Below are 26,049 nucleotides of genomic sequence, written 5' to 3'. Positions count from 1 at the left end.
TGAGGCACAATGAACCCAAATGGCTTGTCCACAGTCACACAGCTACTAAGTGACAGGGCTGGGACTTGAAAGTAGGTCCCTTGGACTCTGTCATCTTTAAAAATAATAGGCCCTGACCCTGGCTGATGTGGTTCAGTGGATTGGGCACCCGGCCTGTGAACTAAGGGTCGCAGGTTTGATTCCCAGTCAGGGCCCAGTAGGGGGCCCGTGAGAGACAACCACACATTGGTGTTTCTCTTTCTCCCTCCCTTGCCCTCTTTAAAAATAAATACATAAAACCTTTTAAAAAATTAAATGTGCTAATACAAGTAATGGGGTTTTAGAACAACACCTGGTATTCAATAAATAATTAATGTTAGCAATTGGCAATTCGCTGATATCTTATTGCCTCGCCTTCAATTCTTTCTGGAATGAAGTGGGGGTGAGAATCAAAGCAATCAAGCAAATGTTTCTCTTGTTCCTCCCACCAGTCCCTGGTGCCCTCCCCTGTTCAAGAGGAGCGCTTGGCTTTGATGTTTGAGCCCCTAGACCACGTGGCCTGCTCTAATTTCCCAGGCCCTAATCTGCTCCCGGCTCCCGTGAAGCAGCTGGTAATAGGATTGGGGCTTCCTTCTGGGGCAGCCATGAAGGCCCTGGCTGGGCGGCTGGCAACTGGTGCTTAGCAACCCTGACCACCTGCCAGCTGAGGAGCCAAAGCCCCAGCCAGGACCCTGTGCACTGGCTGGCCTCATGTGCACGGAATGGTGCCGCACCTGGTGCCAGCAGGCCGGGCTCCCCATGGTGCTGGGGGCCGTCCTGGCACGAGGGAGGGATGTTTGCAAGAGGAACGGACTTCTCATCCTGTCTGTGCTGTCTGTCACCGTGGGCTGCCTCCTTGGCTTCTTCCTGAGGACCCGGCGCCTCTCGCCACAGGTCAGGCACCCGGGAATCACCCGGGCATCACCCGGTCCCCCTTCAGGTGGGGTGCGTGGACCTGAGGGATCTGAGGGTCACTCTCCCTCTCCATGACTCCCTGATGACATGACAGTGGGCAGGTCACTTTGCCTCGTTGGGCCCCAGTTTTCTCATCTGTAACATGGGTATGAAAAATACATTATAGGACTAGAGTGGCATCCAATAAAAAGGCTGAGCAAGTGGTTACAAACCGGTATCACCAGGTGAATGAGAGGCAAGAATGCCTCCTCAGAATAACCACAGGGCTAAGAGCTGTGGGAGAGGGAAGAATGGGGTCCCTAAGAGTGTGAAGCAGACCTCAGAGAACACCTCCTAAAGCAGCTTCTATGAATAGAGACCTAGGAAGGGTACTCTAGGCAGAGGTAACAGCAGGAACGAGAACAGAGGCAAGAAAGATTTGGGAGAAGTGTGGAGCGAGCTGTCCGCGGCGCTGGAATGAGCACTGTGAGACCTCTGGATCCCACCACCGAACATGGACCCGGGGAACCACAAGAACCTCTGAACAGGGGTGCGATGTGGTCAGATCAGAGCTTGGAGAGTCCCCTTTGCGCTGAATGGAGGATGGGTAGTGGTGGGACAGGCAGGGGCCAAGTGAGGAGGCAGCTGCAGGGTGAGATGTGACAGTGGGATGAATGGGACAGATGGATAGAACTGTTTCCAAAATAGGAACCTTCAGGATATGGCAACTAATGGGACATGGGCTTGGGGGTCAGAGGGACAGGGAAGGGCTCCAGGGTTCTGGCCGATGTAACTGCAAGGTGAGGATGCCTTGCCTGGGAAAGGGCCTCTTCCCCTCTTTAGTCTCGGCTCCTACAGAAGGAGGGACACTCTCGTGGTGCTAAAAAAAAAAATTATTCTGACACTTGTTCAAATGATAAGAAAGACTTTATTCAGGTGACAGGTGTCAGGACCCTGGGGAGAGAGATGGGGCTCAAATCTGAATGCAGTAAAGACGGCTGGGGATTTACAGCCGATGAGCACAGCAAGGGGTCAATGAAAAAGGACAGGATTCTCGCTGAAGGCAGAGTGGGATTCTCACTAAACTGCTTTAGCAGAATCTTTGCTGCATCCGTGCTAGGCAGGCTGAAGACAGGGCCCAGGGATGGGGCCTGATCAACAAGAGGGCTCAGAGCAGCCTGTGTAAAGTTTGGTCAAGGAACTTTGGCAATGGGCTCCTGGAAAACTCCCAATTTCATAAAATACGTCTTCCTGGAGTTCACTGATATCTAATATGAACGCTACAACTGGGGCTCAAGCTATCCAATTCTGTCCATTTTTCCGTTGAAAGGAAAACACCGCCCCCCTCCCTGGGAACCGAGCCACTGTTCCGTGGCGGCTCCGTTAGGCCACTATCAGTGATTTAGGGAGGACCAGCGGCTCTGTAGGCAGGGGAATCCTGGACTTTGACTCTCCGAGTAAGTGGCTGCGTGACCCCAGGCAAAATCCTATCTCCTTTCTGGGCCTCAGTGTCCTTGTCTGTAAAATGGAGTGGGGGCTCTCTGTCCACTAGAATTGGTGAGGAGTAGACAAAGATCCATCAGTGCCTGGTGTATAGTGGGTGCTTCGTCAATGTTACTTCCCTCCTTCCTCCCTCATCTACCTGTCCAAGTCCCACCTGCATCGAGACCACCTCCTGTTCCGTATCTTATAAAAATTTGTCCAGACCTGCCCATATCTGAAGTAACACTCTCCTCCCACACTCGCCCATGCTCATCCCTCACGGTAACCCAGCTGGCCGCTGTCTTGCTTCAGAGCCATCTGGATCGGAGTCTATTTCTCCCATCAGACTTCAAGTTGCTGAATATCACGTGGGCTTTCTGAACCAAAATGTGAGCCTGGCGCGGTGCTTATCACAGAAAGAACCCTCAACTCTTTGCCGAATTGAACTGGCAATGGCACAATCTGCTATTCGCTTTCTTTAATTTTCTTCAACAACAGAAATATATTTCCTGCAGGAAGATTATTTTGTGAAAACAAGTTTGGAATGCCTATTATCAAACGCCAAACTCATCTGGGGCCTCCTTTGCTGCCTTCCCCATCTGTTTGGAAATGCAAACGTATTTCAGTCTGGATTAACCTGCCAGATAAACTGAAGGAAGGATTGGAGTCTTAGAACAATTATTTGGCAGGAATTGGCTTTCTCAGCATCTCACTTTGAAATCCAGGAGTTGTTTGTTTGATCTCTGCCTGTGACTCAGAAACCAAGCCCTTCTTATTTTGTAAGCTGATGCAACAGGCAAAAATGACAAACAATTTGTAAAATGGTTAAAGATCCTATTTGAGAAAAGAACTTACAAAACCACAGGGATTTGTAATTTAGATTGTTGTTTGAACTTAGTCTCTCATTTAAAAATACACATCATTTTGAGAGCTCCAGTTAAACCATGGTGAGTTTACTATTGTACCCATTTTCCTTTCCTTCCTGCAGTTCTATCAAAATTATAGTAGTGGAATTTTTAAAAGACTCCGAAGAACAAAGAGAAGGTAAAAGGAGACAATTGAGAAAAGTTGACTGACTATAATCCATGAGGCAAGACAGGAAGTGGACAGAATTGAATTATCTCATTTAAGAGAGCACGGAACGCTAAAACCTTGTGTGCATAGAAGTGGATACCACAACAGTTCGTCTTGGAGAACTCCAGAAGGGCTCGGGACAAGGTGCCGCAGGAGGCAGGGGTGAAGCACGGAGTTGAGATCGGGGACTTTGGTTGGAACTTTGCAACTGGAACAGTTAGAGCCCTAGGTTACTTCCAGCTCAGGTACTCAAGGGTTTCCTCATCTACCCATCTCCACCCCCTGCCTGTCCCAAGGAACCAGAGAAGCTTGACTTAGGGATATTGGTGGAGGGGAGTGGAGAGGTGCATGCTGCAAACAAATTAGTGGACACCTGCCTTCTGAGAGTGGGATCCCCGAAAGATTCCTGTCAGCTGGGCTTAGGCCTAGCACCCGCCCTCCCCCAGTCAGAGGAAGACGGGACTTTTCTCACTGAAGCCTCAGAGAAAAGATCTCCAAATTCTGCTATAGAGGAGATTCCTCTCCCACTCCACCTACCCCCAGAGAAAAAGCCAGATCGTCATTCATCACTCTTCCTTAAGTTGACACGTCCTGCTCGTGTACACACAAGTTCCTCACACTCATATGTGAGCAGAAAGTCACAGTCATAGTTTCTAACGTGAAGGCAGAAACTAAATACACAAAAAAGATGGTGTCTAATGAAGCAGAGACAGTGCAGGGAGTAGAAAAAAACTTTTAAAATCTTTTCTTAAATTCTTCAAAGATGTAAGAGGAGATACAGTGACGATAAAAATGGGATGAGATGCGAAAGGAAGGGACAATCAAAGAATAAGAAAGAGCTTTGGGAAATTTAAAATACATGAGCCAAGATGAAAACATCAATAGCTGGGGTAAAGGTGCAGAAATATCGCAGAAAGTAACACAAAAAGAGATGAAAACAGAAGAAGAAAATATGAGAAAATTAGAATGTCCAACATTTAACTCTCTAATAAGAGTTTTAGAAAGCACAAACAACAAAAAAAAGAAAGACAAAAAATCCAGAGAATACAAGAAAGTTTCTCAGAAATGAAAGGTCTGCATAGAACTATGAATTTTTTAAGAAGAAAGAAGAAAATCTCAAAGCATTGTACATCACCATGTGAATTACAGAAAATTGGAGGTAAATGGATGATCCTTAAACAGTTCTGAGGGAATGAAACAAGCCTCATGCAATGACTAGGACGTAAGAGGAGCTCGAAACGTCTTAAGCAACCCTGGAATCCAGAAGACAGAGGGTAAGTGCCTTTAAAATTCGGAGGGGAAATTATTTTATTTATTTATTTATACTAAATTTATTGGGGTGACATTGATTAATAAAATTATACAGGTTTCAGGCATACAATTCTATAATACACCATCTGTGTATTGTATTGTGTGTTCACCGCCCCAAGTCAAGTCTCTTTGGAGGGGAAATTCTCCTAAACTAAGAATCTTGTACATGGCCGGACTGCTGTCAGAGGTAAAGGTAGAATAAAGGCATTTTTACTCACGTAAGGACTCAGATGCTTCTCTCCCGTTCACTCTTACTGAGGAAGCTATCAAAGGAGACGCTCCAGCAAGACAAGGAAAGAAGCCAAGAAGACAAGGGATCCAGGGAAGAGGAGGTTCTAGACAGGAGAAAGTCCCAAAAAAACAGCAAAGAAGAGGCCCAGGACACCCCCTGGGCCTGGAGAGCTGTCTGTGCAAACTGGGACAGGAGGATGGAGAGCTGTTGGACTGAGGCCCCAGGGGGCATAAAAGGAGCTGATATGCCTGAATATATAGAAAATACTCTCGCGAAGCCTACTTATTTATTTATTTATTTGAGAAACTTACATCCAAATTACTATTATGTGTTTTAAAAAGTCCTAATGAGCATCCAAGAACAAAACATGTACAGCTTCCACAGGAATAAGAACAACAAAAAATGGGGTCAATGATTGCACCAAATGATATTTTCTGAAAGAAAAAAATGTAATTATTTAACCTTTCTTCTTTTGAGGCAGGATAAGTGAACTGCACACATAAATAAATTTTTCTTACTTTACAAGGAGGAAGGACTGTGATCTTGTTTTGATGCATATTAAATATAAAATATAAAATCCATTCTTCTGATCACAATGGAGAGGGAAAAATCATTCTTCAACATTTCAATTCTCATGCAATGAAACCCAAAGTTCTGTTGAATCCACCTTCTCAGTCATATACTGCCTGTACTTCCTCTCCTGAGACACCTTTATGGCGTAGGCATTTAAAGAGCCACCCACCTTTTTCCCCTTTTGTGGAGTCTAAGGAGACAAATCCCATTAACTTCCTCATTTCTACTTCCTCTGTTTTGTCCTTGAAGTCTTCCTCAGTAATCTGACTTTCTTTGCTCTTTGCTTCTTTCTTTTCCTCATCTCTCCTTTCAGTTGAGAAGGGGAAGGAGATGTGGATCTCTGTTGTCTGGAGTCTTCTGTGCAGGGATCTAGAGCGGCTCCTTCTCTGATCTCTCTCCTAGAACTAGGACCTTCTCAGCTAGCCTGTTCTCTCTCCCAGGGCTGCACCAGGACCGCCTACACTCCCCCTGTGGGGAGTGGCTGCGGCCTTGGTAGGCCTTTTTAAAGAGTTAAAGCATTTGGGAGATATTAGTGAGTGGTTCACAGAGAACGAGACATGCAAAATTAGTCAATTATTAACTGCAGGAAAGAGAGGTTGTACAAACAATGAAAGTTGTAGCTTATTCCTTGGCTCAACAGTGAACAATATTTTATGATCAAAATACTGTAATTAATTTAACCAAAAATTGATGTAATGGTGAAATGGTAGGAAGAAAAAGGGGATAGGAACTAAGTCTTTGACTGTCATGGCAGATGTCAAAAAGGGAAGTTAATAGATGTCAAAAAGATGCATCTAAAAATAGTATTATAACCATATTATTTATAAATAACAGTTCTAAGGAAAACAGCTAAAGGAATACAAGGGGAGTTGGGGTGGGATAGAGATGGGTGAGGAAGGGGCTGCTTTCAAAATATAGTGCTATTTAAATTAAAGATTATACACACGGGTTAAAATTAATCAAAAACACATAGCCACGATCAGCATATTTTTAAAAGCAGGATTTCTGATGCATTGGAAATGGTGGCAGAACAGGCCTAGGAGGCTGATTTCCAGTCCTTTCTGTTGCTAACTCACTCTGAGGGGCAAGTCACCTCCCTCTCGTGGCTCAGCTTTCTCATCTACAAAGTGAGTCAGCTAGACTAAAAAATCTTTCAAAAGCCCTCGTGGCACCAAAATTCTATGATTTGGAGCTTTTCAAATCATCAGACCATTAACCAAGTGTTATGTTTGGCTTTGGTTAAAAAAAAAAATAGTTGCAAGTACAAAACTTCAACTTGGATGGTGTTTGAAAGTCCATATACCAGCCTTTACCACAGCCTTACTCCCTGATGAAAGTGGCCTCAAACGAGACTTGCCAGAAATAGCAAAACTAAACTAAATTAAATTTTAAAACAGCACACCCAGTTACATTTGAATTTCAGATAAACCACAGATAATTTTTAATATACATGAAGAACAAATATTTGTTGTTTATCTGAAATTCAAATTTTACTAGGCTTAGTAGTCCGTTCTGGTTTGGATGTCAGCATCTGGTCATGTGACCGGTGCCTCGGGAGATAGCTGATTGGGCAAGAATTTAGAGCCTTAATCCAAGCCCCTTGGAGAGGCCCACACCAGCAGCCCATGAGGAAGCCCAACATCAGAACTCTGTCCAGTGGGGGCTCTTTACACTGAGTGGTGTCTCACCGACCCAATCCAATGCTCTTTCGGCATTTTAAATGCGAGACTCACTGTGAGGGGGTTACTGGGGGCACACAATGGACCCAACAAAGAAGAAACTGCCTCAAGAATGCCACAGTCTGTCATGAGTCAGCCTCCTTACAGACTAGACAGAGAACTTCAGGGCCAGAACCGTGCCTAATTCATTTTGGGGTATCCAGTGTGGCGCCGGCACAGTACGTGCCAAATGAATGTGCGAAGCGCGTGAGGCCCGGCCTTCGCGCCTCTTCCCATCGGCTACGCGGGACAGGTGTACACCTCGGTGGACAGTGAATGGTGCAGAGGTGAGGGGTGGGGGGAGGGCCGCTGTTATTTACTGCGACAGTGACTGTTTACCCTCGTCCAGGCCCTCTGCCCGGTGCCTCTTGGGCATCCTCTCATATAAGCCTCCCAGTGATCCTGCAAAGTGGGATTACCCTCACGTTACAGATGAGAAAAACTCGGAGAGGTTGAATAGCTTGCTCTGAGGCCACACAGCTAGTTACAGGAGGGTGGGGAGCAATAGTAGGACCCAAGTCTGGCTCTCAAACCTGTGCTCTCTCCACTACTCTGCCGCCCACGGGCGACAAGGAGTGCGTGTGAAATAGTGCTTTGGAGAGGATCAAGACCTGAGCAACTGCAAAGTGGGCACCACCTGCTATAACCTCGGCTCTTGGTGTGTTTTCAGGAAATTAGTTACTTCCAGTTTCCTGGAGAGCTCTTGATGAGGATGCTGAAGATGCTAATCCTACCGCTGGTGGTCTCCAGGTGAGGGGCAGGGTGTCGGCTGGGAAGCCTGGGGCCAGGAGGGGAGGGCATTCCCTACAGGTTCTGTGGGGGGGGGGAGGGCCCTGCTGCTGCTGTGGGCGGGTGGACTGCCCCTGTGGGCCTCGGAGCAGTGTGATCATGGGGCCCATGTGGGCCGGAGGCTGGGGCGCCGGCTGCGGGGGTCTGAGTCGTTCATTGCATCAGCTATTTCAGTCATGGGGCGAGTCTGACTTCAGGGGAGCTCCAGGCCAGGGGATTCGGGGAGTGCTTCCCAGAGCAGGGGCTCTTCATGGTGAATGCAGCAAGGTGTGGGGGAACGATGACTTCAGAGACACGAGATGACATCCTGGCTCAGCTGTGTATGGTGCTGGCTGTGTACCCTTGGACAGGTTATCAAACTTCTCAGCCTCAGTCTGCCCATCTGTAATTGAAATATCACACTTACTCCCAAGGCTTATTGTGAGGACTCTATGAGGCTATATACCTGTGTGCGCTGAATGTTGGGGGGGGGGCGCTGGATCTCAGGGTGTGGGGGAGGGAGGGTGGGAGACGAAGCTGGAGGGGGACTTCTTGCTCAATCATGAAAGACCTTGAATGTCAGGCTAGAGAATTCAGACTTCACCCACTAGATCGAGGGCCACAGGAAATCACTGGAGATCACATGGTCCCTATCACTCATGTACTGTGTGACCTTGGGCAAGACCCTGCCCCTTTCTTTTCCAAATATGTAGTGAGCTGGCTGCTCCAGGTGGTATCTAAGAGCCCTTTGCTCTGAGGCCATGGGTTTGGAATCCTCACTTCCCAGGACTTCTCTGCAGAGAGGGAAGTGGATGAGTCCTGAGGGGTGTAGTGGGCTCTGTCACCTCAGCAGGGTCATCAGCCCCCTGCTATTGAGGAACAAGACAGCTCCTCCCGGCCTCCCTGTGGAGTCATGGGCAAAGTGCTCCCCAGGCCCACAGGCCGATCAGTGGTACTTCTCTGCTCCTCCCAGGGAGGCCTTGTCAGGTTCAGCATTTAGGTCTCTCAAGAGTCATTCTTCAAGGTTCTGCTGAAATGCCGCCTCCCTCCAGAAGCTTTCCCTGACTTCCCAGCCCACTCTAGTTGTTGTCTCCTCTCTACGCACCTTCTGAGTGGTCCGCTGAGTCAGTGAATCTGTCAGAGTTACCGGGGGCCTCAACACTGCTAAACCCAAGGCCACGCTCAGTTCTTGCTCTGCCTGACCTCTCCACAGCGACCGGCACACCTGACACAGCCCCTGCTCACTCTGTCCCTCCGGAAACACTCTCTGCTGCGGCTTCACACTTCCCTGGCTCTTCGCTTGCCCTCTGCCCCTCCATCTGCTTCTCTCCTTCTACTCCACCTCTAAAGGTTGCAATTTCTCAGGCTTTTTCTAATCTGTCTCATGGCTTTACTATCCCATCTATAAGCCCAACACTCCCCAGTGTAGATCTTCCTCCCTGAACTCCCCACGCAGCACTTTCTATCCATTGTTCTCTCATATATATTCAGTTGTTGACCGGTTCCTTTATCTTCCCCTGGACCGTAAACTCTGTAAAGGCAAAGACAACATTCTGTTGAGGTTCCACTCTGGACCTAGCCAAATGCCTGGTGCACAGTAGGTACTCATTAATACTTGTCAAGTGAGTTAATGAATGAATTCAACAACCATGTATTGAGCTTTCTGGGTACTTGGCCCTGTACTGGGCGCTGCAGATACAGAGATGAATGAGGCTCCGTCCCTGAGGATCTCACAGGCTGTGAGCGAGGCCAATGAGAAAATGGACAGCTACATGAGAGCTAAATAAGTTCATGGAGGAAGCACAGGACTCTTGTGCCCCTTCTTTCCAGTTTTATTGCAAAATACAGCACAGGACTCTTGTTAGGCAGCCCTGTCACACTTTACTGTTAACCGTCGTTACTGCCTCTTACCCCCTCGTGTGGAGCACGGAGTTGCACAGAATTGGGCTCCCACCCCGGCCCTGCCGTTTTCTAGCTGCGTGACCTGGGGCAAGCTATTTACCTTAAAAGGCATCCTGAATCAGAGAGTCAGACATCTAGGTCCTACCTGCTGTTCAATTCCGGGCTCTCAGAGGCCTGATGTCTCTCCACGTAACCAAAGTACTTTCTCTTGGCTGCAAATGGAACGTGGCATTAACTTGAGAAAAAGCCAGTGTGTGTTCATACATTTAGTTTGTTTATTACACAGTTTGGACTGGCGCAGAGCAACCGTGTCATTGAAAAAAGGCAGTGCTTTAAAATTTTCCTAATAAGGGAGAGTTAAACCTTCTTGGGGGGAAAAAATGACACACTTCTGAGCTCCAATCCCCTGTGTCCTTGAAGCCTGCTTTCTTTACCTTCACCTGGTCCACAGTCCATCTGTCCATCCCTCATCTGTCCACGCACTGCCCGCAGTGCCCAGGACTCCTGCTCCAGCCAGCCCAGGCTGGGCATCCTGGCCCCAAGGAGCCGCCACTCTGGTGTGGGGACTGTCACTCAGGGCTGAGCAAAGCTGCTTTGAAAATTCAGATGTCAGGCTTCATGCTGGGCTTACGGAACCAAACTCCGGAGGGGCCCACACAGGTGTTTGTTTTCAAAGTCCCACAAGTGTTCCAATGGTAAAGAAAAACCCAAAGCCCTGATGTCTTGGGATCAGGCCTTCTGGCTGGAGCTAAAGAGCCTGGCGTGAGGGCTGCTGCTCTTCAGCCCCCACTTTCTCCAAGCCGGAGCCCCAGGGGACACGGGCTCTCTGCAGTACAGGGGCTCCGAGGCAGTGGGAGGACGCACATTTGCTTCCAGGTCCAATAACCTGTGAGTCTGGGCCCCAAATCCTGGCGCTCGACTCTAAATGCTCTAAGCTCTTTTCCAGGAGAACCTGCCACCCCTTCCCTATGCCAAATTCCTGGAAGCAGGCTGGTCACTCCTTAGTCCCTAAGCATGGCCACACACTTTTCTACCTTCCACACTTTTGCCCGAGCTGTTCCCCCACTTCCACAAATGTCTTCTTGTTCTCTGAATTAAGTCCCACCCTGTGTTCAAGACCTAGCTCAAGTTTCTATCTGACAAATCCTCCCAGCTCTTCATTTATTAATAAATATTGATGATGACCTGTCTCCACTGTTGATACTGCTTGTCAGCCTAGATGTACTCGGTTTTGTTCGTTAAATGACTTTGCCGTCACTAGCATACTATGTTATGGGGTACTGACACCTTTTTTGGTACAGTAGTGACTTGGAAATTAATCAGTGTTCCTGTCTGGACTAGCCACTCTGGTGCTAAACGTGCGCCCCTGCCAAGGGGTAGGACCAGTCGCCAGGATTCCTCCATGTGATGTGAGACACTGCAGGGTCAGGTCCACCTTCCCCTTGTCGTCCACACTAAGCTCCACCCGGTGGGCCGCATAGCAGATTTTTGCAGGAGAAGGAAACCTAACAGACAGGCAAAGAGAGAGATGGATGTGAAGAAGTACGGGCAGGAATGGCCAGGGTTGATGCAAGCGCTGAAAGGACCCTGCGCCTGCCTTGGAGGGTCTCACTACTTGGCAGGGAGACAGTCACAGAGACACTTTGTTCCAGAGAAAGGAGGCCCAGAGGGAGGGGGGTGGGGCCAGCTGGCCTGGGTGGGAGCCCAATTTAGTCACTCTTCCCACAGTCTGGCACCTTCCAGCACTTGGGCCTCTTTTCTCTACAATCTACTGCAAGCCAGCAGCTCGCCCGAGCCCCTCCTCAGCCGGGCATGCCACAGCCCAGCTGGGAGCAACCTACCCCTGGCCAGCTGTGGCTTCGTAAGTCTCAATGAGCAGACAGCACAGGCGAGGGTGCTGAGAATCTTTGAGAGGCTCCAGGGGAAGAATGGGAACTTTGGGGTCACTCACTAGAGATGTGAACTTAACCAAGCCTCTTAGCATCTGAGCCATGGTGACCTTATCTGTAAAATGGGAAGAACACCTCCCTTCCTTGCTGGGTTTCTCCGAAAATAAAATAAGTTAATGTACTCAAAGCACCCAGCGTGGCTCCCGGCACACTGTGGATGTCACATGATTTTCTAACTTACTAAAGCTTCACCAGGCTTCTCCAAGGCCCAGATGACATGTTTCCCGAAACCCTCTCTCTGTCTTTGCTCTCAGCAGGCAGTCCCTTTGGGTGACCTCCTCCTTTCTTATGCTTTTACTTAACACCTCACCTGGTCACTCTCTCTGGAAAGTCTACCTTGACTCAGTCACACTTGGGTGCACCCTCCACACTGACACAACCCTGCACGCGCCCTGCCTGTCCGCGTTCACGGCAGCCTTCGCAGGGCACGGACTAGGTCCCGTGCGTCTGCACGTAGCATGCTGCCCCCTGGGCCCAGACCCTTCCCCGTGCCCTGACTGGGGAAGCCCCCTCATCTACCGCGAACTCCCAGGGCTCACTGTCTCCGGCTTTTCTCGGCCCTCACAACCCTACAGTGAGTCACGAGGCACAGCCTTCGCCAGTTCCCCACCCTCCTGCAGATCCCTTGCTTCGAGGGGCTCGTAAGTTTGGCAGCTTCACTGACAGTTGGGATCAAGAACACAGACGGGTCACACTGAGGAGTGTAAGCCCCTCAGCCATCTCTTGGTTCTCTTTCTCTCTCTGTACATTAGGTGTCTGTGCTGGCTGACAAATTACTCAGTGACCTAAGGCCACATCCACTTGTTACCTACCAGTTTCCAAGGCAGGACTTAGTTGGATTCTCTTCTTTGGTGCGGGGGTGGGGATGGGCGGGGTAGGGGTGGCATCTCACAAGGCTGCAATCAGGTGTCAGCTGGGCTGTGTTCTCATCCGAAGGCTTGGCCAGGGAAGAAATCATTTCCTGTGTCTGTCTGTCTGTCTGTCTGAGGGCCCAGCTTCATAATGGCTATCCGCTAGAGACCACCTCAGGTCCTCAGGGCAATCCCCTACCTCCTGCCCTCTCCCCAGATAGTCCCCAACACGGCTGGCGAGTAGGACCCTCCCTCTCCGGTCTTTGAGGACCGTCTCACAGAACACAGCACAGGCACAGCACCCCATCACCGCCTGTGCCCCGTGCTGTTCGAAGCCAGTCACCAGCAGCATTCACACTTGGGGAGGGGGTTGCGCAAGGCGTGGACCATTGGGGGTCACTTTAGGGTGTGTCCACCTTTCTGCCTCTCCCTGCACCTTCCTTCTTGCTACCTCTATTCCAAAACAACCAGAAATCCTGCCCTCTTTGTCTTTCAAAAGTCACCCCCACTCATGCCCTGTTCCTGGAGTGGGGTGGCATGGAGGTGGGGCTCAGCTTCTGGTCCAAGTGGCTCGTCAAGGAGTTTCTTGTGAATAAGGAGAACTCTCCTCCCATAAAAAGGCTCTAAAGAATATGAATTTTTCTTTTTCACACGGACATCGCCAGCTCTGGTGCATAGTAGGCACCTAATAAATGCTTATTAGGTGACCAAAGAGCAGTGGAAGGGCAGCTGCAGCAGAATTTGGTGAAGTTTCATGACCAGCATTTAAACCGAGGATGTTAGGAGTTATCTTTTAAAGATGTTTTGTACTTTAAAAAATTGTATAAGTAAATTGCAAACACTTTGGAAAACAGTGGGGGTGGGGGGGACCCTCCTATCATCACACGACCCCAACTCTGCCCCTGTTATCGGTTTTCCTGCGTTTGTGTTTATCATGCTTAGTGGTGAATTCGCCAGACCCAGGGTGTGGCCCTGAGCCAACTGGCTCAGGAGCTCCTGGTCTGAGCCGCTGAGCTGGTCAGGCTGGCCCTCTGATGCTGACCAGAGGAGACCAATCAACCAAATGCCGATGTATTCATTCAGAGATAAATCTATTGCCAAGAGGACAGGTGCCACTGTCCCGGGCCAAAGCGCCTCTGCCTGCAGGATCACCACGCAAGGAGCCAGCCCCGCTGGGAAAATCGGTTTGCTGGCAAAAAAACGTGCTTACTTGTATAACCAGTGTGACTCCAGGTCTGCCATTTCCTTTGATTTCCGGGGTCCCGCCTGGTAGAGCCTCACTGAATGTATGTGTATTTAACTTGTGACATCAATTACGTATGCTGTGAAAAGAGAATAAAAAATCATTTAAAGGAGGCAGGAGCTCTCCCAGGCAGAGCGATGCCCCCTGCACCCCCCACCCCGCCCAGTGAGGGAGCCACGGGAAGCGGGGCTGCTCGGCGCTAAGCTGGCCCAGTTCCTGCTCACTGTGTACTTCCCTGCAGCCACTGTGATTCCAGGCCCTGAAAGAGGGTTGTTTGGGGTTTTGTTTTTTGACATCATGGCCTCTGAGTGTATGCTGACTGCTTCAACTGGTGTTCATCTAAAGAAACATCAATCCACTCCAAAACTGGGAGAAAAGTGACTTGAATGACTAATATGGAACTATATCCCCTGAACTTTATGGGCAACTTAAGAGAACTTAGGGGCAAATTTAATTATACTTGGTTTTTGCCTGATGTGCTGACTTGAGCACTGAATATGCTGGATATGCCGACTCCTCTGCACAAGCAGGAGTCCTGGTGCCTTCCTCTTGGGCCTGCGCCCACAGGCCAAGGCCAGCTTTCTTCATCCAGTGAAAGCTTCATGCCTTCAGGTAGATACAGAGAGACGGGAACATCTTGCCACCAGCCCTGTTGCTCTGGTGCCTTCCACATGGTGTTACTGTTGAACACAGGTCCTGCATGGTCTGGTTCGAGCCTGCACACCGCCCCCTGCAGGTGCATATTCCCGCTCAAAGCACGCGGATGCCCCGCTGGGGCTGCTAGATCCCACCAAGGTGCTCCATCACTGTTCCTCAAAGCACCTTAGTCATGTCCTGACCTTAGTTCCCTGGGGTTCAGCCCTAAGTCCCTTTTTCTCCTTGTAGGTTAGTGGCCTTTAGTGCCAACAGACTTCAGTCATGAGCCCCCTAAGTATACCTGGACCCTAACTTCAAGTCAGAGGGTGCAAGGGTTGGGATCTTAGTCTCTTTTTCTCAGAAGGCCCCTGAGCCTCTTGTGCAAATTGGGGCACCTTTCCATAACTCTGCAGATCTTAAGTTCTCAAGGAGGGGCACTAAACCACGAAAGTCTCTCCCTTTCCTTGGACAGTGTGTGCCTTCTTACCTTATATTTGCCATTTGAAAAATTCTTCCAAAGACAAAATCAGCTTCAAGAAGCCTTGCTGTCTCTACTCATGAATACGGAAGCCTTGAACAAAATTTAGAAAATTCTGCCTCTCGTTGCATCAGAGCTAATAGTCTAAAGGTTAGGACCTGCAATAGCGTCGCTATATCCTTGAACTTGGATCCTTCTGTCATGGGTGGTGCTTGGATGGGTGCTGAGTGGTCTGCCTCTCTCAGCTGTCTTCTCTGTGCTCCACCGCTGACTGGTCCCATGCTAATTACACCTTCTTCCATCAGAGAGGTCAGGCCTGTAAAGTCTGGGAGCCTTCCTTTGCCATTTCTCTCAGTAATACCACTTGTTACTACTCTGATCCCTTTTGCTTTTAATTTATAGTTTAACCCAAGGAGTATTGGCAACTTCCTTTTTTAATAAATATTATTTATTTTTAGACAGAGGGGAAGGGAGGGAGAAAGAGAGGGAGAGAAACAGCAATGTGTGGTGGCTTCTCATAGGCCCCCTACTGGGGACCTGGCCCACAACCCAGGCATGTGCCCTGACTGGGAGTCGAACCAGTGACCCTTCAGTGCACAGCCTGCGTTCAATCCACTGAGCCACACCAACCAGGCTTGTTCCTTTAAGTTCTTGGAAGATACTTACTATTACTTCTGCAAACATATGTCTATCTGCTTCATTTTTCTTTTTCATTTGCAGATGTCGTAAGAATGGTCATGCTGCACCCTCGTCTTCATAATAATCCTGTTTTACTCTCCCACCTGGGGCTGGGGCAGAATTTGCAAAGCCCTTTTGCCTTCTTCACCAGACACCTAGGATGCTGCTGGATATGCTGTCAGGCATCACTGGGCCCTAGAACCCTAGATTTACCTCAAGTTCTGTTATTTACCACACCATTAGCCTCACCCATAAATCGGACGCAATGCTGCCTGCAAATTTACAGTTCCCAGCAGGTGCGCGCACGTGTGTGTGTGTGTGTGTGTGTGTGTGTGTGTGTGTGTGTGACCCACGCAGCCCCACTGAGGCCAGAGTGTGCTTCGGACTCCAGGAAGTCAGCTGAGATTTGTTTTCACACATGTAGCCCCACGGAGGCTAGAGTTTGCTTCTGACTCTGGGAAATCAGCTGAGACTTGTTTTCACACATCCTCAGCCTAGGGACGCACGGAACCAGGGGTGGGTCAAACCAGCATCTGGACCCAGCAAGGGCCTCCAATTCTCCACTCGCTTTTTGCCAAACCCTCCTTTCCCCTCATTCTTCACTTTCTTAAACCAGGCATCATTCAAGGAAAACTGAATCCATGTGTTTGTGATTCACTGAGGCTGAACATGGCAGAATGTTTTGTAAGCTCCATATCTTAACAAAGAAATCCAAGTTCATGGGTGCGTTTGTGAATGTGCGGTGTCTCTTTACACGTGTGTATAGTATGCATGTATATGTATGTGTGTGTGTGTGTTCCTCTGTATGCATTGTTTTCCTATTTCTTGAAAGAATGTTAAACTGATTTTTCTTAGAATCAGGAAATCATGTTTGGCCAAAGAAACCCAACACTCCCTTCTCCCCCTTCCTGAGGAACTCCAGTTTGGCAGAAAACTCCCAAACACCCACGTCCTAACTTATTGGAGAGGATTCTGGGCCAAGCAGCCGTCAAAGCCTGGTCTGGGAGCCAGTGTGCAGGGGCAGCTGCCCGGGGCTGCCCAGCACCAGCAGTGAGTGGGACAGAGGCAGGGCGTGGGCAGCCTGGGCTCCCTGGACTCTGCCCCTCAGGCCATGGGCAACTGTTCTTCGAAGAACTCTGCTGACCTCTCTGATGGGAGGTCTGGGATCTGTCTTTGGCCTCCTTGCCGGGTCAGCTGACTGCTTTACTCATCCAGCTGGGGGCTACGGGTGGGGTCGGGTCATTAGCCTGGTGACTCTGAAAAACTCACAGGGTTTATCACATGTCAGAGACCTCCCTGCTTTTTCCCCCTTCCCAACAGAGAGTTCCTACTCATCCTTCAAGGGTCCATTCAGCAGTCACTTCCTCAGGGAAGCCTAGTCTGATTCCCTGGCTGGGCAACGCCCCGGCCCTGGCCTCTCTCAGTCCCAGCCATGACCCAGCCAGGACTTTGTGCTGTCCAGCTGCAGGTCTCTCAACCCGCTGGACAGAGCTCCCTGAGGACCGCATCCTCACTCAGTTCTGGAGCCCCACAGCACCCTGAGCAAATGTTCATCAGGGGGTGGGCTGGGAACATCGCTGAGTCTGGGGAGGTGGGTGAGGTTTTGAAAATGATCCTGTGCTCTTCCCTGTGGAGAACTGCAAGCCCTGCCCTGGGGCGAGGGTGTTCACTTGACCTGCGGTGAGCCTCACTTGGATTTGGCCCAGCCAGAGCCTTGCGGCTGTACACACAAGGCTCCCAGCTGGTACAGGGGGAGACAGGGGACCTACATTCCCAGAGGCTCTGGGTGGGGTCTTTCCTTCCCAGATAAGCTGGGCTCCTCACCACTTGTTGGCACTCACATAACTAGCCACGACTGACAACTGTTCCTAATGGTAGAGGTGACAGTCTGGCTCCCTCCCACCTGTCACTCTTCACCTCCGGGGAAAGAAAGGGCTTTGGCTCACATGGAGGTGGGAACTGGACTTGGTCTTATCACCCTCGGAACAGAACCAGAACTCAGCCTTCCCGGTGGGAAGTGTTGAGAGTGGTCCATGGTCAGGCCTTCTGAGCTCCCCGAGGGCTGCAGCTGTGGTTCCTCCAGCTCTTGCTTTTGATTCAGTTCAAGCTGATTATTTGTAAGCCCCTGGCAAGTACCTTCCCTCCCCATCTCCCCTACTCTGAGCAGGGCACTCCCTCCCCATCTTCCCTGCCCTGGAATCTAAAGCAAAACCGAAGGGGTTGGGCCTGTGTGGCTCCAGACGGCAGAGCTGGGCCCAGTGTGGGCAATTCTCTTCCCAAGAGGCAGGTCCCATTCTGGCCCCAGGAGGGACATTTTCATAAGCAGCACTAGCCCACAGTGAAGGTAGTGAGTTCTCTGTCCTCTGAGATGTGCAAAGAGAGGCAGTAGAGGAACTTCTGCCTTTGACATGGGGGTGCTGGGACCCAATAACCCAGACTTTAGCCATGTGGGAGACTGGGCATCCTGCCTCGTGGCTCAGAAGGAGCGGGCTTAAGGGCAGAGTGTGGCAGAGCCATCTGGGAAGCGCACTTCTGCACTAATGTGGCACTTGCCATCAGCTGCGGGGCCTGTCATCTGCTCCGGGGGAAGAAGTAAGCCGCAATGCTTCTGAGAGCTGAGGCTGCTCCCACAGACCCCAGCTTCCTCCCTCTGGTTGCCTGTCGAGTGGACTCCCTGCAGCTGCCTCCCAGAGGCCACTTGGGAGAGCCTTCCCAACTGGGTCAGCCGAGGCCAGAGCCCAAGGACTTGGCTATGGGCCCGGAGCTCCCTCCTGTCTCTAGCGTCCCGGAGCCAGGATGTTGTGAGTGTGGATGTTGCCATGCTGGTAGACTGCTGTTCAAATCTACTTACTCACTGTGTGACTTTGGCAAGGTGCTTGCACACCAGTGACTGGGAGTTCACTACTTCTCTAGGTGGCCCCTTTCAGGGAGGGACAGCACTGTTTGTCAGGAAGCGACTGGCTTTCCTCACCTATCCCAGTGTCCCCAGGTCTGCTCTTCTCCGGGGCTCCCCAGCCCTGCCCCTCCAGCGCCTCCCCAGGCCTGCATCACTGTCACCTGCCACCTACCCCAGCTGCCCTCTGAGACACACGCCTCCCTCCCCTGTCCCTTTCCCGGTGGGTCTCAACAGCAGGGCAGGTCCATGTCCTCCTCGACAAGCTCCCCAGGCGTCTGGCCCCACAGGCTGAGGGCCCACCAGCTCTTCTGCTGCCCCAGGCCCCACCTGACTCATTAAAGTGGAAGCAAACAAACTCCCAGAGGCCCCTTCCCATGTACTGCTGCTGAGGCTCCCCCTCTCTCTCCCACCCCAGAGCTTGCACTGCCCAAGCTATTGAAGCCAAGGATGGCCCAACACGTGTCCGGGCTCAGTTTCATCATGTCAGAATTGGCCCACGGTCCCAGCCTGCTGGGGTCTGCTTAGTCCCAATCCCTCATCCAACACATTAGCTGTTCCTCCTGGCTTCCTGTGCTCCACAAATCCGATCCACATGCTGTCAGTGGCCTCGGCCAAGCCATTGATAAAAATGACGAGGAAGGAGAGGGCTGAAGGCAGAGCCTGGAGGTACGCTCCAGAGACCCTGGAGGTCCTCTTCGCTCAGGAGAGGGCAGTGCCTGTGATGGTCATTCCCAAAAGCTCCAGTCTGTTCCCCAAAGTTCTGGTGACAACTGCCTCCATGTCACACAGACACATAGTGCCGGGGGCATTCCCTAAACCTGGCAAGGACACCAAAGCTAGTCCAGGTGACTTGTTTCCAGGCATCTGAGCTCACAAGATGCCGTTTTAACAATCTAGTCTAGACTCCCCTGGCTTGACATCACACACATCAACAGACCCATGCTCGGGCCAGGCCAGGCCCTGGGCTCTGCGGAGCCAGACGGAGCCAGGTTCAGCCCTTCGCTGGAGGGACTCACAGTCTGGGGCAGGTGGCCACAGGACAGTGAATGCTAATGATTAGAATGTATTGAATACTTATTACATACTGGGCACTATTCTAAACCTAGTTTAACCTTCAAAGAAACCATCCTTGTCCCCATTTTATCCTCCAGTGGAAACTGAGGCGCACAGAGGCTCAGGAACATGCCCAAGGTCTCCCAGGCAGTGAGGGATGCAGGCAGGATCTCACAGGAGAGGCCCAGTGCAGTCTGGTGGGCTCCGTAGGGAGGTGGTGCCCGAGTCTCAGAGACTTGAGAATCGCGTAGCAGCAGCAGGAGAGGAGCGGAATGGAAAACAGGGAGGGCAGGGCAAGGGGACTGGGTCCTTCGTGGCTTCCCTCACAATCGTTCCTGCCAGCCTGTGGTGTGCCAGCACTGGGCCTCAGGGACTCAGAGGCGAGCTACGGGCACAATAGCCCTGTAACAAACTGGGAAGCACAGGGTGCTCTGAGGAGGAGGGTGAGGTGGCTGTCAGGGAAAGCTTCCTGGAGGAAGTGATGTCTAGACTGATTTTGGAAAGGACAAGTAGAGACTTGAGAAGGTGTGTGGGGAGTGGGAGAGAGAGATCCAGGCTGACAGAACAGCCAGTACAAAGGTGGTTCAAGGAGTAGTGGGGAAACTGGGGTGTGGGACGGTGAGGAGGAGGGCAGTTCCTGAGGACTTCAACTGGGGAGGCACGTCCAGCAGGCTGAGTAGCCCGTCTGCCCTCTGAAGTGAAGTGTACAAGTAGTGGGCACGTGCAGGTGAAAGATGAGGTCACGGTGCTCACTTCAGGGGTTGCTGTGAGAACCAGGTGTGAGCCAGTAAGCAGCCTTTTCTCCCTGCATGAGGAGCCTGCCAGCTGTGGCTCCCTTCCCCCACCCCTGCAAGTGGAGCAATTACCAGATTGAAACAGGCTGCGCCCTGGAACCCAGCCAACTCTTCAATCACCACAATCTATTGAACCCCAATCTCTGGACTCTGGGTGGTGGCCAGATGGCTTGGGAGGGAGCTCAGACCTCTGGGCTTCCTGAGGCTCTTCCCCAGATCCATGGAGGATTTGGGGGCTCCCAGGAGCACCTAGCCATGCTGGGAGTTAAAGAGGCAAGATTATCTATTCTTTCTTCACCATAAAACACAGAGCCAGAAGGGACATTTGAGGTCATCTTCATGGAACCACCCACTCAATCTAGAAGCCTTGATCTAGCATCCCAACAAGGTGGCCCTTCAGGCTCCACTTGGATGCCTCCAAAGATGGGAAGCTCACCACCACAAATCTGAGGGCTATTGTATGGGACAGGTCATGAACTCTGAGAGTTGACCTAGGGGCATTACATGGACTGAGTCACATTAAAATCATGGTCAGGCAAAAGCAGAGACCTTTTTCTCCCACACGAGTTAAACCAAATCTGTACCACAGAGAGTTACTGTGGGAGGGGAAGCCCCACAGGGGATTCGAACCAGACGCCCCTGTTTCGGTCTTGAACCTACAGCTTGCCAGGTGGGTGGCTTGGCTAATTATCCCTACCTGCTGAGCTTTATTTTCCTCATCTGTAACTCAAACTTCACAGTCCAATAACGTAGTCAATAGTCACAAGTGACTATTGAACCTTTGAAATGTGGCTAGTAACGAGGAACTGAACTTTTTTAAAAAATAAATTAAAATTTGAAAGCCTGAATTAGTTTTATAAACATTTTAATAAACATTTTAATATTTTTTCACATTGAAATGATAATATTTTGGATAGACTGGGTTAAAGTATTCTTAAAATTAACTTCACCGAAAAAGGAATTTCACCTGTTTCTCTTTTAGCTTGACTCCTAGAAAATTTAAAATTACAAATGTGGCTCACACCATTGTATAGGGCAGCGCTGACTTAGAACATTAAGGGTCAAATTAGGTGGCTGTGCAGGCATTGGGCACAGCTCAGCTCCAGACAAATTACGGTTTCTGTGGCTGCCAGGTGCTCAAGGGCCTGTTTTCTGTCATACAAGCAAGACCTGCTCATTCTAGAAATAAGAGAGAATGTGGAAAAACATTAAAAACAAAACAAAAATTACCCTTAATTCCACCACCCCAAAACAGCTATTATTAAACTTTCAAGCCCTGGCTGGAGTGGCTCAGTGGATTGAGTGCCAACCTGCAAACCAATGGGTCACAGTTCAATTCCCAGTCAGGGCACATGCCTTGGGTTGCGGGCTGGGTCCCCAGTTGGAGGTGTGTGAGAGGCAACCACACATTGATGTCTCTCTCCCTCTCTTTCTCCCACCTTTCCCCTCTCTCTAAAAATAAAAATAAATTTAAAATCTTGAAAAAATAAATAAATAAACTTTCTAGAGCTTTTTCCTATGCACGTCCATGTGACCCAATACTCACCACAAAATAGCCTACATGGCTTTAGGGTCTCAGAAAGGTCACCCAACAGTTTAGCCCAAAAGTCTGGGACCTCAAGGAGCCCCCATCAGCTAATGGCAGAACCTTGAAACTCCTTTCTTATTACTGAGCCCTGGAGTGGGCACCAGCCTGGGGAGGGGAGAGGCTGCTCAGTGAGCTATTGCCGGAAGCTCCCTCCCCACCTGCTCCCATCTCCGCTGCTCACCTCTCTCTTCAGCCAGTCGGGAAACCCTTTCCATTTTGTGGGGAGAGAGAAAGGTTCCATGGTGAAGCTGCCTGGGTCCTAGGTGGTGGAATTCTTTCCATGTTACCCAGCAGCCCTCTCCTTTCCAGAGCCCCCCGTGTCAGGGGCCCCTTCCTGCTATATTTAGAACCTGAACTCCCTCCCAGCCCACGTCCAGGTCTGTCCCTGACTTGGCACCACCCCCACGTTAGACTTCTTCCTCCTCAGGGTGACCCTTGGCCCCTTTCGGAAATCTGATTGTCACCTGCACTGTCTCCTGCACAATCCCTCAAGCATGTCTGTATGTCTGTCCGGACACAAACCTGGAGAGGGGTCTCCGTCACAGGAGCTGCAGGGCTCCCTACAGAACCGAAACTAATGTGTACCTTGCTTTTCCACTTAGCATCAAACCGGAACGTCTTTCTGATGACACATCACTCCTGCTGGTGGCTTAGTACTCCCCTACTAGAATACGCCATTACTGTTCATCCAATGGTACCGCGGCTCCCGGATTTTTGCTCTTACAAGTACCACATCAGTGATCCTCCTGGCAAACTTTGTTTACTTTGGTGTTCTCGCATCTAAGAAATTCTTAGTTCTCTCTTCTCAGTCATCCAGCAAATTCTGCTAGATGAGTTGTGCGGGACTCCCCTCCCCTGTGTCTCCCTTGGCCCGGCACTCAAGGCCACCACACTCCTGAGTGTAGTCTGTCTTTTCTGCCTCACAGATATCACCAGGCCTCAAATGTGACTGGAGCCCTGACCGCATTAAACATTGCAGTGTTCCTGCCTTTCTCTCAGCCTCCCTGTTGGCTTCTGCGGCTCCACTGTCTGGCACATCTGCCCCATCTCCAAATCCTCCTTATCCTCCAAGAACCAACTCAAATGCCCCCTCCTCCAGGAAGCCCTTCATAACTCTCCAAGCTAGAAGTAATCCCTCCCTCCTCTGCATAAAGACAGCACAACCTTCCCCTCTCCCCTATGGTACTGATGCAACCATCCACCTTGTCCACTGGTTACTTAAGGCTACTTATGTCCCCAATGTCTGCGTCTGTCACCTTCCCCACCCCCCTAGCAGAGTAGGAGCGACTTGAGTTCAGGGACTGATTCTGATTTCTTTCTGTGGGCACAGGGCATGGCATAGAGTGGGCACAAATGAAGGAGGACAGACCTAGAGTTGGGGTCTGAGTTCTGGTCCAGTGGGCCACTAGTGTTCTGTGTGACCTGGGGCAGGTCCTCCTTTCTCAGGGCTATGCCTTCCCAGTGACCTGAAGTAGTGGGACCTTGCTGTGGAGGATTTGTGGTCAAGGGACAGTTCGGCCCTGGGCTGATGTGCTGGGCCTGGCCTGGGGATAATCTCTCTCATGGATAATGATTGCAGAGTGGCCCCCCATTATCCCTGGACACACAATCTCATAATAAGCCCTTCAGGATTTATGTCTGAGACCCACCCTAAGCCCATCTCTAACATATGGCATCTTGGCAAACAGCAATGAACAGAGATTGTAAACATTCATTTATTCGTTCATTCACTCATTCACTCTCTTCTTGACTCAGCAAACTGATGCCAAGCTGCATTCTGTCGGGTCCTGTGCCTGGCTTTGTGAACCCAGGTTTGAATCAGACCTAGGCCCAGCCCTATAGGCACTTCCAGGAAACAGTCAGCAACTTAGTAAGGTTGGCCTGGGACAGACGGCAGCACAGGGGTTGCGGGAGCCCAAAAAAGGGGCCTTTGCCCTGCCTGGCAGTCAAGGAAGGCTTCCTGGAGGAGGACAATATTAAACTGTGTCTTCACAGAAGAGTGGGCCTTTGCTACAGCAAGCATGAAGAGCAGGGAGCTCACAGACACAGCTACAACCCGGGGTCGGGGAGGGGCTACGGGAGCTCCACCTGATGCTGGAAGCTGCCTGCTGTTGCCTCGTGATAAGAGGAGCATGAAAGGGGCGGGATCGTCCATTCTTGTTTACATGATTAAAACCAGACAAATACCTCCTTTATCTGAAAGAATGAAAGGGCTCAGGGAAAAATCCTTTTGGCAGCAAAGCCATGGGTAAGCATCTCCTTAACTAATCTCTCACTTCCTGCCCTCCCTCCCACCCCCTCCACAGCCATGAGAAGGGTAGCTCCAGGCTGGCCTGCACTGGTCGGGGAGAGTCCAGGTCAGGGTGAACAGGGGTTGGGCAGACCCAAGAGGAGAGAGACCCACCAGCCCCCTCAACACAGCCTCCCATGAAGGGAGTCTGGGCCTGGGCACTAACCCAAGATGGCCAAAGGATGGCAGCTCTCAGGGAAAATCTAACCGTGGCCCCACTTTATAGATGGGCATCCTGAGGCTGGGAGATGCGGGAGGAACCTGCTTGCCGGTGGGCAGAGCCAGGACTAGGACCCAGGTGGCCAACTCCCAGCCCGGGGCTCTGACTGACTGACTTACTCACTCAGTCACTCACTCATTAGGTCACTCATTCATTAGGTCACTCAGCAAGGCTGCAGTAACCACCTCCCTGGCGGCAGCACCAAGAGCTCATGCTGGGCACCAGGGACCCACAGAGAGTCAGATCTGTCCCTCTTCTCATGTGTCCTCAGTCTGGCAGGACAAACAGACGGGCAGACATGACGGTGACCACAGGGCCATGACAGGAAACCCCAGTGGGTTCCTCACCCTGGGGGAGATGCAGGTAGTCCAAAACAATTGTACCGAAGAGGTGGCACCGAGCTCAGTCTTACCGAGGGAGTAGGAGTTGGGCAAGTGGCAGAAGCCGACCAGAGGACATGAAACCACGGCAACACGCAGGGAAAAACCCAGTGGTGGGGCAGGGCTTGACCCTGGGCATGGGGCAGAGAGCAGAAGAGAAGGGGAGGCTAGAAGGAGCCACATGGATTAGATTATGGGGGCAGGAGTTTCCCTTGCCTGCACGGCCCCTGGAGCACTGTGAGGGTGCGGGCAGGGCCAGGAGGGTCAGAGGGGGTGGGTGAGCCCAGGGCCTGCCCTGCCCACAGACTGTGACCCACATCGCCCTCCCAGCCTGATATCTGGCCTCGCCTCTCTGGATGCCAAGACCTCCAGCCGCCTGGGAGTTCTCACTGTGGCATACTACCTGTGGACCACCTTCGTGGCAGTCGTCGTGGGCATCATCATGGTCTCCATCATCCACCCAGGCAGGGCGGCCCAGAAGGAGGTGACGGAGCAGAGCGGGAAGCCCATCATGAGCTCAGCCGATGCCCTGCTGGACCTCATCCGGTAACCCTTGCCACTGACACCCTGCTGGGGAAAGCCATGCCTGCGCTGGGGCTGCGGCTGCACAGGCCCAGCCCCAGGTCTACCAGAGGGTGGGGCAGGTGTGGGGGAAGCACATGCTCAAGGTCTGCTCTTGATTACTCCTGGTGACAAGGGGGCAGCCACGGAGGCTGCTCTTTGCACCTTCAGCTCCTGTGCTCCCTCTAGAAAAGGCTCACACTGCCCTTTCTGCCCCCATCAGGCTGAGAGCACCTCCAGGGCAGGATGGGGCTGCTCCTCTGCCAGCCCAGAACCGGCACACGGCTTGGCACAGAGCAGGTTCAGTGAGTGTTTGCTGACTGACTGCGCTCACTTGTGCACGCCCTGCCTCTCAAGTGGAAGGCCAGCAGTCACAGGTGCCCCGCCACCTCCCTTTCCAGTCCCTTTTTTACAGGCCTGTCTGATTCCAAGTGTAGGGCTTTCTCCCCCTGCGCTGCCC

The 26,049-nt window shown here is 51.0% G+C and overlaps 1 protein-coding gene across 3 annotated transcripts in view; it reads left to right on the top strand.

Moving 5' to 3' along the window:
• Nucleotides 1-589: 589 nt before the first annotated feature.
• SLC1A7 (solute carrier family 1 member 7) overlaps nucleotides 590-26,049 on the top strand; it is a 46,061-nt gene continuing 20,601 nt past the window's right edge. For 2 of the 3 annotated variants that reach the window (XM_024571137.3, XM_053920989.1), the window contains exons 1-3: nucleotides 590-912; nucleotides 7,973-8,052; nucleotides 25,359-25,574. In XM_024571137.3, the coding sequence (XP_024426905.1) occupies nucleotides 730-912; nucleotides 7,973-8,052; nucleotides 25,359-25,574 (479 nt within the window). In that variant the 5' untranslated portion in view covers nucleotides 590-729. The remainder of the gene's footprint in view (nucleotides 913-7,972; nucleotides 8,053-25,358; nucleotides 25,575-26,049) is intronic. The other variant, XM_045204301.2, reaches the window with a different exon arrangement.

Source organism: Desmodus rotundus, chromosome 3 (assembly GCF_022682495.2).
Source record: "Desmodus rotundus isolate HL8 chromosome 3, HLdesRot8A.1, whole genome shotgun sequence".
Taxonomy (NCBI): Eukaryota; Metazoa; Chordata; class Mammalia; order Chiroptera; family Phyllostomidae; genus Desmodus; species Desmodus rotundus.
Note: the sequence above shows the minus strand (reverse complement) of the source record. Positions and strands in the feature narration are given on the sequence as shown.